The sequence below is a fragment of the Oncorhynchus keta genome, chromosome 34 (genome assembly GCF_023373465.1).
Source record: "Oncorhynchus keta strain PuntledgeMale-10-30-2019 chromosome 34, Oket_V2, whole genome shotgun sequence".
NCBI lineage: Eukaryota > Metazoa > Chordata > Actinopteri > Salmoniformes > Salmonidae > Oncorhynchus > Oncorhynchus keta.
The window spans coordinates 32,004,970-32,016,073 of NC_068454.1; the positions used below are offsets into that span (position 1 = coordinate 32,004,970).

At 43.2% G+C, this 11,104-nt stretch overlaps 1 protein-coding gene and 1 long non-coding RNA gene across 4 annotated transcripts; both read left to right on the plus strand.

The window, feature by feature from the left end:
• The first annotated feature begins 1,507 nt into the window (after positions 1 to 1,507).
• LOC118366478 (uncharacterized) lies at positions 1,508 to 7,092 on the plus strand. Of its 3 annotated transcripts, XR_008090173.1 has the most exons (5): positions 1,508 to 1,684; positions 2,640 to 2,704; positions 2,823 to 4,393; positions 4,621 to 5,024; positions 5,361 to 7,092. It is a non-coding gene; the product is annotated as an uncharacterized LOC118366478 (long non-coding RNA). The 3 variants fall into 3 exon arrangements; XR_008090172.1 differs by having other exon boundaries at positions 2,823 to 5,024; positions 5,343 to 7,092; XR_004821960.2 differs by having other exon boundaries at positions 2,823 to 5,024.
• A 1,063-nt stretch (positions 7,093 to 8,155) lies between these two features.
• Positions 8,156 to 10,931, plus strand: LOC118366479 (gamma-crystallin S-like). The gene is made up of 3 exons (XM_035749107.1): positions 8,156 to 8,256; positions 9,047 to 9,289; positions 10,460 to 10,931. Exons 1-3 carry the CDS (start codon positions 8,239 to 8,241, stop codon positions 10,730 to 10,732), a joined length of 534 nt encoding a protein of 177 aa, XP_035605000.1. The 5' UTR covers positions 8,156 to 8,238; the 3' UTR covers positions 10,733 to 10,931.
• Positions 10,932 to 11,104: the final 173 nt, after the last annotated feature.

An 11,104-nucleotide genomic window follows, 5' to 3' on the forward strand; every position in this document is an offset into this window, starting at 1 on the left:
ACAGCCTAGGAACAATGGGTTAACTGCCTTGTTCAGGGGCAGAATTAAATTACTTTTACCTTGTCAGCTCAGGGATTTAATCTAGCAACCTTTCGGTTACTGGCCCAACACTAACCACTAGGCTACCTGCCTGCCATTTAAGCAATTATATAATCATTAACCAGATTACCAATGATACCAGACTTAGATGAGTGATAAATCAGTTCTAAGATGTCATTGATGAGAATTGGTCAAAAAATCTATTGATGTTCAGAATTGACCATGTTAAGACATCCAGCCTGTATTGCCGTTTCATGACGAGAGACATCTTTAAAGGCACAGTATTTATTTATTCAGAGTGGCACATGCATTCACACAGTCTTGACTCCTTCCAACTATATGATTGATATGTCAAATGATAAATCACAAATGATATATTAAAAGTTTATGGAAAAACTACTTTTGTCCTCATGAAAATGACAGTTTATTAAATATTCCACAGCTGTAATGTCATCAATTAAATCAAACTTTATTTCTTACAACATTTCTTACAACAAATGCATTTCATGGTGTTCAAAGTCATGAATTGAAAGGCATATGGCACTTAACATCCTTCCTCTTGGGAGGTCTCTATGAGTGACCAGGGGATTCTCTACCACATGTGAATGCCTCTGTGGAGCTCATAAGTGTAGCCATGCAGCCTATTTTGGCGTATTCACAATATCGGAAGTACAGATGTGGAATGCCAGTGGAGGAAGCCAGCAATGCCCAACAATGTGCAGTCAGTGGAGGACCTATACCCAGCCGAAGACTACAACCCTCTGTCTCGAGAGCCCAGAGAGGAGGAACTTCAGTGACTAAGGAACCGTTTCCGGGGCATGTTCAGTGGAATAGCACGTCTCCTTGAACCTGAGTCAGAACAACCGCTAACCTCCTGTCTGTACTGGACATTTTCTTTTTAAAACAAGGGTACCTGGGGAATGCAACATTCTAGTAATTTAAAAATGCCAGGTAGCCAGCTAGGTAACTAGAAAAATGCCACCCCCCCAAAAATTATATACATGAGAAATACACTATCAATTATTCACACAACAAACTAAAAAGGCTATAATATTTACATGTTAGGTTACTTGCTACTTGTTGATGAGAGTTTGTATGGATAAATGTGGAGGTTTTTCCTACTCTGTGCCTTGAGTGATGACGTTAAAGCTTGCGACGGGAAGTGTAGTTCTGTATGATAGCTACATTAGCAGCTAATTAATATTTCATTTTTGGGAGGGTAATTACAGATAAAAACTGATAAAAGTTACCTTGTCCGGTGGAGATTTGCACAGTTATTAAAACGTTGTGCCAGGGTAAGCCTACACGAAACACAGACCTTATATTAAGTAGTTATAAAATCCCCTATGGAAAAATGAATGGTGGAAAAACGATTGGAACCATTTCCGGGGTTTACCGCTAGGTTTTATGGGTATTATAACTCGTACTGTGGTACTTAATTTTCATTTTGACTCAGTGGTAAGGGGCGTTCCTGCAGGGATACACACATGCAAGAACGCCCGAATTGTGGGCTGCAGTGTTACCGGTAATAAACAAACCAAAAGCCAGCCCAGGTTGATAAGCTACTAAACTTGAATTTAAGGACATTATTACCAGTTACTTTTCCTGGAGCTTCGAGACAGGACCAGAAATCGTTTAGACTAACGTTAGTATAAACTTACTGAAGCCAAGTGTTTTGTCTGTCTGCTAACGTGTTAGTCTGCTTTGTATCAGCTAGCTACTAACGTTCCCTTAATGCTAAGCAAATAAATCAAGCAACTGCTGTCAGCTTCATTCTATTTCTATGCCAGTTGTCATGGGAACATCAGACAGACGTCCTCGTATCCAGGACGCCAGGAGGGAACAACAGAGCCAGACAACACAAACATTTGCATTGGAGCAAGAGGCAGTGAAATAAATGCCATTTAGGAAGCAGTCAGTGAAAGGGTCCATATGCCCATTCTGTTAACTATAATGTTAAAAATCAGTTTTTACAACCGCTAGTTAGTTATGATGCCACTTTCATCTAATACTGCAATATTGATATGAAGACCAGAACCCACCAATGAAATAGGTGAACTCTTGTTTAAAACTTTTTGGCATACTCCAAGCAGGCTGTCATGTGCTTTTTTACTGAGGAGGGACTTCTGTCTGGCCACTAACATAAAGGCCTGATTGGTGGAGTGCTGCAGAGATGGTTGTCCTTCTGGAAGGTTCTCCCATCTCCACAGAGGAGCTCTGTCAGTGACCATCAGGTTCTTGGTCACCTCCTTGACCAAGGCCCTGCTCCCCCGATTACTCAGTTTGGCTGTGTGGCCAGCTTTAGGGAGAGTGTGGTAGCAGGAATACAAGATCGTTATATTTATACACCAAATGGTTGTTTTATTCTTGCCTCAAACAGTGAAAGGGTCCATAACGCCCATGTCTTCATAGTTTTTACAATAAATGGTTTTCCTTTTCAGTAAGAACAGTACCCTCTGCTCAACTCTGCAACCTCTGAACGTGTATGTGCCTTTCGGAGGGGTTGAAATAAAGTATAACGCATGTATCTGTTAGATATCTGTTAGATATTTGTGTACATTGGACAATAAAGTAATCTTTTTCTTCTTTCTTCTTTGCAGTGCCTCAGCCTGGTGATGGAGGACTCAGTGTACCCCAGACGGGCAGTGTTAGTATGTCTATAGAGGTTAGTGAGTTATCTTGTGACTGTTTTATAGCTCACCTTTTTTTGTGGGAGAAGTAGAGAGCTATCAGGATTGAACCATGGCTGTGTGTCTGTGACTGACCGTATTTCTGTTCTCCAGTGGAGGGCGCTATGAAGAGAGCGAAGATCGCCCGGAACACCCACATTGTTACGGAAACCCTATAGCCTGACCCACTTAACAACCACAACAGATCAGCTTCAATAGGGACTGTAGTAGTGTTTATGCTTTGTTATTTATATCATTTCTACTTTTGACTGATGACTTTGATGATTTTCATCTCAGCCATCATTCAATCCATCACACAGTGTTGGTGACTAGAGCTTTACTGTAGTTAACATAGTAAATCATTTATTAAGTAGTTGTGAAATGTTCTGTTATGATACGGGGCAGGGTAGCCTAGTGGTTAGAGCGTTGGACTAGTAACCGAAAGGTTGCAAGTTCAAATTCCCGAGCTGACAAGGTACAAATATGTCGTTCTGCCCCTGAACAGGCAGTTAACCCACTGTTCCTAGGCCGTCATTGAAAATAAGAATTTGTTCTTAACTGACTTAAATAAAGGTAAAATAAAATAAATAAATACATGTTTTTAAAAAATGGGGGGTGGGGGGGTTAGTGTTAGGACATAGACAAACACTACTCTGATACACTTCCACACACCATCTCCAAGTAGCAGCACCAACCGAGTCAAGGGCTCTGTTCTGCCAGGAAGCCTTGATAATTCCTTAGGGGCAAGTGATCAAGATTGCTTGTCAGTCCAGGGGACAGGAGGCCAGAAGCCTCTCAGTTGGCCTTTGTTTGTTAATGGTGTTGGTTCATCTCTTTAGTTGAGAATGTGTTTTTTGTATTTTCCTTTTTGTATTTATGTTTCATCATCTGAACAAATAATAATCCGCTTGGAATGGCCTATCAAATCAAATTTTATTTTTCACATACACATGGTTAGCAGATGTTAATGCGAGTGTAGCGAAATGCTTGTGCTTCTAGTTCCGACAATGCAGTAATAACCAACAAGTAATCTAACTAACAATTCCAAAACGACTGTCTTATACACAGTGTAAGGGGATAAAGAATATGTACATAAGGATACATGAATGAGTGATGGTACAGAGCAGCATAGGCAAGATACAGTAGATGGTATCGAGTACAGTATATACATATGAGATGAGTATGTAAACAAAGTGGAATAGTTAAAGTGGCTAGTGATACATGTATTACATAAGGATGCATCCTGGTCCGTGACTGGGCTGGATTTCTTCATGTAGTCCGTGATTGACTGTAGACCCTGCCACATGCCTCTTGTGTCTGAGCCGTTGAATTGAGATTCTACTTTGTCTCTGTACTGATGCTTAGCTTGTTTGATAGCCTTGCGGAGGGAATAGCTGCTGCACTGTTTGTATTCGGTCATGTTACTAGTCACCTTGCCCTGATTAAAAGCAGTGGTTCGCGCTTTCAGTTTCACGCGAATGCTGCCATCAATCCACGGTTTCTGGTTAGGGAATGTTTTAATCGTTGCTATGGGAACGACATCTTCAACGCACGTTCTAATGAACTCGCACACCGAATCAGCGTATTCGTCAATATTGTTATCTGACGCAATACGAAACATATCCCAGTCCACGTGATGGAAGCAAGAAGGAGCTGGCCCTGGAACAAAGGTGGCTGTCTCCTGGGTAAGTACATTTAACACCTAGTCGCACACACTTACTTCCCACGTTTATGCACACATCAAATCAGGTTACAGACCATTTAGCTGGGCTTAAGACCCCTAGACATAACGAGAGCAACAAAATCAGTACACTAGTTATTGGTTTCGTAGCAGTTCCTTTAATATTGCTATACTGTAACAATGTCCATTAGCTCAGGTGCGATGACATTCACAGTGGTGTGTGTGTTTTAGGTCAGTGAGCCTAAACGTCAGGGTGGTGTTTGTGGCTGGCCATAGGGTCCTCCTCCTACTGTACCATCCACGCCCTCAGCCCCACAGCCCATACTCCTCCCTGGGAACACTGCTCTCACCCCAGGGCCCTTCCACACACTACCCCTCCCTGGAGGATCACATGGCAAGTGTGGGTTTAGCTGTGGTGCCAAACGCCTGGGACCAGCCCTTACTGCTGGGTGTGAAGGGCACCACCCCAGACCCTGGCTCCTACCGTTTCCTGACGCCCGCTGAGTTTTTACAATTGGAGGGGGCACTTGTGAGGTGCCTGGTGGACTGCCATCGATGTACCAGAAGGCCCATGAGGAGAGGGAGAAGAGTGTACAGGACTGGCAGAAGACGGTGAAGGATGCCCACCTGAACAAGTGAGTGACAGAGCAGACACAGACACTACCAGTCAGCCATTCTACCGCTTAGATTTATCAGCAATTTGACCAACGCTCAGTGAGTGGAAATATGAAGTGCTTTCCAGTTTCCAGGATCAATGTGAATATAATGCAGCCACTCGAAAAGTCTGTGACTACTGTGTCGCTTAATTTACATAACAAGTGACCCAGTTGCGTTCACTAATATGATTTACAAATAAATGCAATCATTTAATGAGGAGCTAATTGAGGGGCTCAAGTGCTCATTTAAAGTAAACTCTGGTTGACTGCTAATGTTTCTGAGTCTTGTTCCTGTAGTAAGTTGTCTGTTTTCAGAGAGCGGTGGCGTCAGTTCCAGGCCCTGGTGGAGCAGAAGTTCCATGATTGGCTGTTGGACATGGGCTGGACAGCCTTATCCCCCCCTGCATCACTTCCCAAGACCCCTCGCACAGCGACAGCCTGGAGGCCGGGCCAAATGACACCAGGCAGGAAGGGACATCTAGATGGACAGTGGGGAGGACAGCTTTTGCCTTGCTGACTTTTTGGGTTCTTGTTTTCTTGTTGATGGAGATCCCCATACAAAGAAGCTTTTGCCTCACAGTCAGCTGTTTGCTTCACAGCCACTGGTAGCACTAAGCCCTTTGTTTGCATGCTGTCCACAGTTCCAGACAGGCCTGGATCTGATCTGAGGATCACTAGACTGCAGAAGGGTGGCCTGGTATACACCTCTGGCTCTGTTCTCGTCCCCTGTATGCTGTCTCGCCCTCCCACTGCTGCATTCCTTCATCTAGTTGAGACTGGTGTGTCCAGATTCTCTACCCTTGCACACTCACTCTCATGGATTTACCAATGGTGGGGATGGTAGAGAATCAGGACACAGGCAGGGGTCCTAGAGTACTTGGGGTACGACTACAGGGTACCTATTGTTAGCCATTCAGGTTAGATCTGCCTAGAGTCTGGTTCTTCTGCTGTGTGTACTGTACCAATGAAATAATAGGGAATCATTTAACTGTCTGTTAAATTCAGAGATTGACCTTCCAGTGTAGGGGAAAGATGTATTAATGTATACATATGATATTAAGTTGTTAATATGTATTTTCTGGTAGCGTAGGAGAGAGGGTGTGATGAATTTAAAGGCCTGTGCCAAATTCCAAGGAATGTAATACCTTTAGCACCTGAGTGCCAATCTGTTTGTGCTGTCATGTCAACTGCTTATCACTCATTGTCATGTCAAACTGTTTCAAAATGTTTGACTTTGGAAATGGGGTTGGCAAGAGCACAAACCGATCTGGGACCAGGCTAGTACCTCCCTCAGATGGGACTTTGGTCTGTAGACTATAATAGCCACCTCGAAGAAGATGGCAGAACACATTAGTGTTATGAGAAGAGAAAGATGCCTTTGAGGGAGCAGTTATATTCCGTTACATGGGCCATTAAGTTATATTTCGTTACTGTGTACTATTAAAATAAGCCTAGCATGCTCCAGAGAATGCTGATGTTGCTAGGTAACCAGGTATTTCTCTTCCTTATTAGTCATTTGCTTTGCTTCTTCGGCCAGTGTGGATGGAAGAGATTGTATTATTGTTCTTCCGCCTTGCTGCTGTAGTTTAGTTCTCAGGGACTTCCCCTGTGTATGCCCTCTTTATTGTTATGTTATCTTATTGTGTTACTTTCTATTTCATATTTTACTTTAGTTTATTTAGCAAATATTTTCTTAACTGTCACGACTTCTGCCGAAGTCGTTGCCTCTCCTTGTTCGGGCGGTGCTCGGCGTTCTGCTCGGCGTTCGACGTCACCGGTCTTCTAGCCATCATTGATCTTTTTTCATTTTCCATTGGTTTTGTCTTGTCTTCCCACACACCTGTTTTCAATCCCATTCATTACCTGTTGTGTATTTAACCCTCTGTTTCCCCTTATGTCTTTGTCAGAGATTGATTTGTTGTCAGTGTAGTGTGATTGTTTGTATAGGTGCGCGTCGGGTCTTCGTACCCATGTTTTGTTTGTTTGTACATTTATTGTTATGGAGCATACTTGTGGAACTTTATTAAAAGACTCCATATTTACACTCCATTTGACTCTCCTGCGCCCGACTTCCCTGCCACCTATTACACCTATGCTTGACATTAACTCTATTTCTTGAACTGCGTTGTTGGTTAAGGGCTTGTAAGTAAGCATTTCACGGTAAGGTCTGTTGTATTCTGCGAATGTGACAAATAAAAATGGATTTGCCTTTCAATTAAATTGCACTATGTCGGCCTACCTACATGTTACAATGGAAATTATTTTCATGTTTTCTAAGAGCACAATTTTGTTTAGTTCTCTTTTTTCTTTAGTCATGAATAAACTATTCATTTTTGCCTTTATGCCTTTTATTGTTGAATATCGTACTTTCATAGAGACCCTGTATATCGACCTCAGCTAAAGTTTAGTTATACTGTTGGACAAATCACAAACCATTACAATTAGCTGTAGCACAGTCAAATTGTATAGAGATAAACTATTTTTGGCTAAGACGGGGGAGCAGATGTTGAACAATCACCTCCGAATCATTCATTGGCCCTAGAGGAGGAAGAGAAGAGTGATTGGCCTGCACGCTTGACAGATTTTCATGCTTCTTGGTTGTATTCTAGTGTAATGGACCTTGCATAGTTCAAATGTCTAATGAATGCCTCCAAGTTCACCCACACACATATTTCCCCCATTTGTGTTTAGTTGAAGACATGAATACGCCCGAAGAGAACTTGTGACACTTTAAACAATGGGGGCACAATATCTTTGCATCTGGGCAGAATTTGGCACATTTGGTAGACTCTTGACCTGAGGTGGTAGGCACATTGGGCATAGGCTGGGGTGGGGGTGATGGGAGCAAGCTGGCAGGGTGGCGTGTAGGGAGGGTGTGTGTTTTGGTGGATGTAGGGGGCGAGATGAGTTGGGGGGCAATTCAGCAAGCCAGCAGAGAGGGGGTCAATGGGCACTCTCACCATGCTGTCATTATGCCGTAATCCCGCTTCACTTTTCTGGAAAAACTGAATAGCACTAGAATCACTGACTCAATTTTTGGATCCCATTTTCATGACAAAGCGATTGTTCCACTCACTGTTTAAAAAACTGGGAGGCTGGGTATATAAAAGGGCTTGGGTGGCAGGACCAGAGGCATCCAGACTTTGGGGAGACCAGCAGACCACCGCTATCTATCAAGCCTAGCCCACAAACAATGTCCAAAATGGGCAGGGTGAGTAACAGGGATATGGCCGCTTGGCTCTGGGCAATCACTGACTCCATCAGAACAGGTTCTAATGATACAGTATAGTGGGCAGGATAGTGATTGTATGGTGGCAGTAGCATAGCAGTGATTTTCTGTGGTGTGTTTGGTTTAGTTATGGGATGGCCCATTTTCATATTTTCTGTCAAACTTGGCTGATTTATGCTGCTGGCCATTGCCATAGTAATAACAACGTAATAGTATAATTGTTATGTAAGTGTAATAATACCAGTGTAATAGTCTTCTATGTGATGCCTGGTATACAAGTGGAGGGCACTATTGCCAGACAGCACAGCTCAATCCCATCTGTGAGATAGAATGCTGGTTAAAGCTTGTCAGCACTGGTGTCCTGCAGAAATTGACATCTCTGCCTGTCTTAAATATACATTTTTATTATAAATACAGTTGTCGATTTGGCATTCAAGTGCCATCAAAAATATTTACATTGGAGTTATTCTGTGATGGAAAGACTAACTCAAACTGATGAGCTTACCCACATCTATGGCTTTTAGAAATAGCACTAGCTGCAAAGAAAGGCATCAGGAATGTGTTGAGTGATTGACTTGTTCTTTGGTAGGTTGGAAAAAGTAATTCATTTTGTAAAAAGGTACCTACAGTGCAGTGCAGAGCTTTTATCACATTACATTACATTTAAGTCATTTAGCAGACGCTCTTATCCAGAGCGACTTACAAATTATCAAGCATATGAACCTAAGTTCAAACCACTCACTCCACTCTGGTCTCTTTTGTTCTCGTCCAGATTGTCTTTTACGAGGATAAGAACTTCCAGGGCCGTCGTTATGAGTGTGACAGCGACTGCACCGACTTCCATTCCTACCTGAGCCACTGCAACTCCATCCGTGTGGAGAGTGGAGCCTGGGTGGTGTACGAGAGGCCCAACTACATGGGCTACCAGTATGTTCTGACCAGAGGAGAGTACCCTGAATACCTACGCTGGATGGGCCTCAATGACCGCCTCAGCTCCTGCAAGATGATCCACTTTGTAAGTCTGCCACTGCCTCAGCCCTTAGAGCATTATAGTGAACGAAAGGAGATATCATTATGTTTCTTCAATAACAGTATCTAGATGGGGTATGTCTGTTAGGTCTATGCTGAGCTGTCTGAATGGGGTGTACCGTATGTTGTATTATAAACCGGGTCGTTTGGGTCCTGGATGCTGATTGGCTGAAACAGAATTTCAGCCGTGTGTACATCAGACAATATACCACAGTGATGACGCAAAAATAATTGTTTACTGTTCTATTTATGTTTGTAACCAGTTTATAATAGCAATAAGGCAACTCTGATGTTTGTGGTATATGGCCAATATACCACATCCCCTCTGGCCTTGCTTAATTAGAGCACAGAACACTGTACACTTCCCTTCAATGCACAGGGTAGGCTATACATTGTAGTAGGAATTTCATAGATCAACTGAAAAACCAAGAATAGCTATTATAGTGATAGCAAAAGTGGTATAGACAGGTATATGCAAGTAAACCATTTCTGACTGTTCGTCAGATGGGCATATTAGGCATCCAAATCCCAATGAGGCTAGGCACAGAACAGTGACAGTGGCGGTTCACCCAGGACCCAGGGCTTTGTCAAAGGAGTTCAATACCAGCATATAGCACTGAGCAAGTGATTGTGGCACTGATCGCTATTGGCTGACCTAGAGCTGGCAGGAAAAATCAGACCTACACTTCTACTGTAGAATCAATCAATTGTCCAACTATGGTGGTGGAAATATTCTCTGTAACACAGGAAGCCATAAACGACCCAAACAACAGCAGTGAAGAAAATACAGCATGTTCTAAAAATATGTTTCTTTTCTCATGATGGTCCGTTCAGTTTCGGACCAATCTCAAGAGTATAAAAACATTGGATTGGTGATGGGTTGGTAGACAAATGCATTTTGAGTCGACCAGAATATCGACAAACACACAACAATACTTTACAAACCTTGTGTGTTACTAGCTATCCTTACATCCTAGCCCCCAAAATAAACCAGAAGTTGCTGAGTAAGAATCTCATCTCCCTATATATCCCTCCTCCTTCCCCCTTTCTCTTACCCCACATCCCCTCCCCCTTCTTTCCCAATCCCTTGCACTAACCCCTCGCCTCCACCTCCACTACTACCACCACCACCCCCCCATCCCCACCACCCCCACAGTCCTGTGGGACCCAGTACAAGATGCAGCTGTATGAGAAGGATGACTTCGCGGGCCAGGCCTTCGAGGCCGCCGAGGACTGCCCCTCAGTCCTGGAGAAGTACCATTGGAGGGAGGTGTACTCCTGCAAGGTGTTGGATGGCTGGTGGGTCTTCTACGAGCACCCCAACTACCGTGGACGCCAGTACTTCCTGGAGAAGGGAGAGTACAGGAAGCCTGGAGACTGGGGTGCAGTCAGTCCCACTGTCCAGTCCTTCAGACGCTTCACTGAGTGATCCTCCTGACCACACAACAACACCAACCTCAACCTCAAACCCAACCTCACTATTATCATACATAATATGCATAATATGGACTTTGAATAACCCTAATATTTATTGATTTTGAATAACGCCTATCCCATTACTTTGAATCCTTTGATTGTGACTTTACTGAGGTCTCTCTCCTGAAATAAAAACTTGGCTGGTAAGCAGATCTGAAAATGTTGGCGTTTTTGTGTGTGTCTGTGTCAGTGAATGTGTGAAGCCGGAAGGTAGAAGGTGTATTCTTTTGTCCAAAATGTATGACCCTGAACTGATACAGCCCAAAGGGAGATCAACTTCTACATGCGGAATTTATTCACTGAATAATTTGGTTCAAGCTATAAG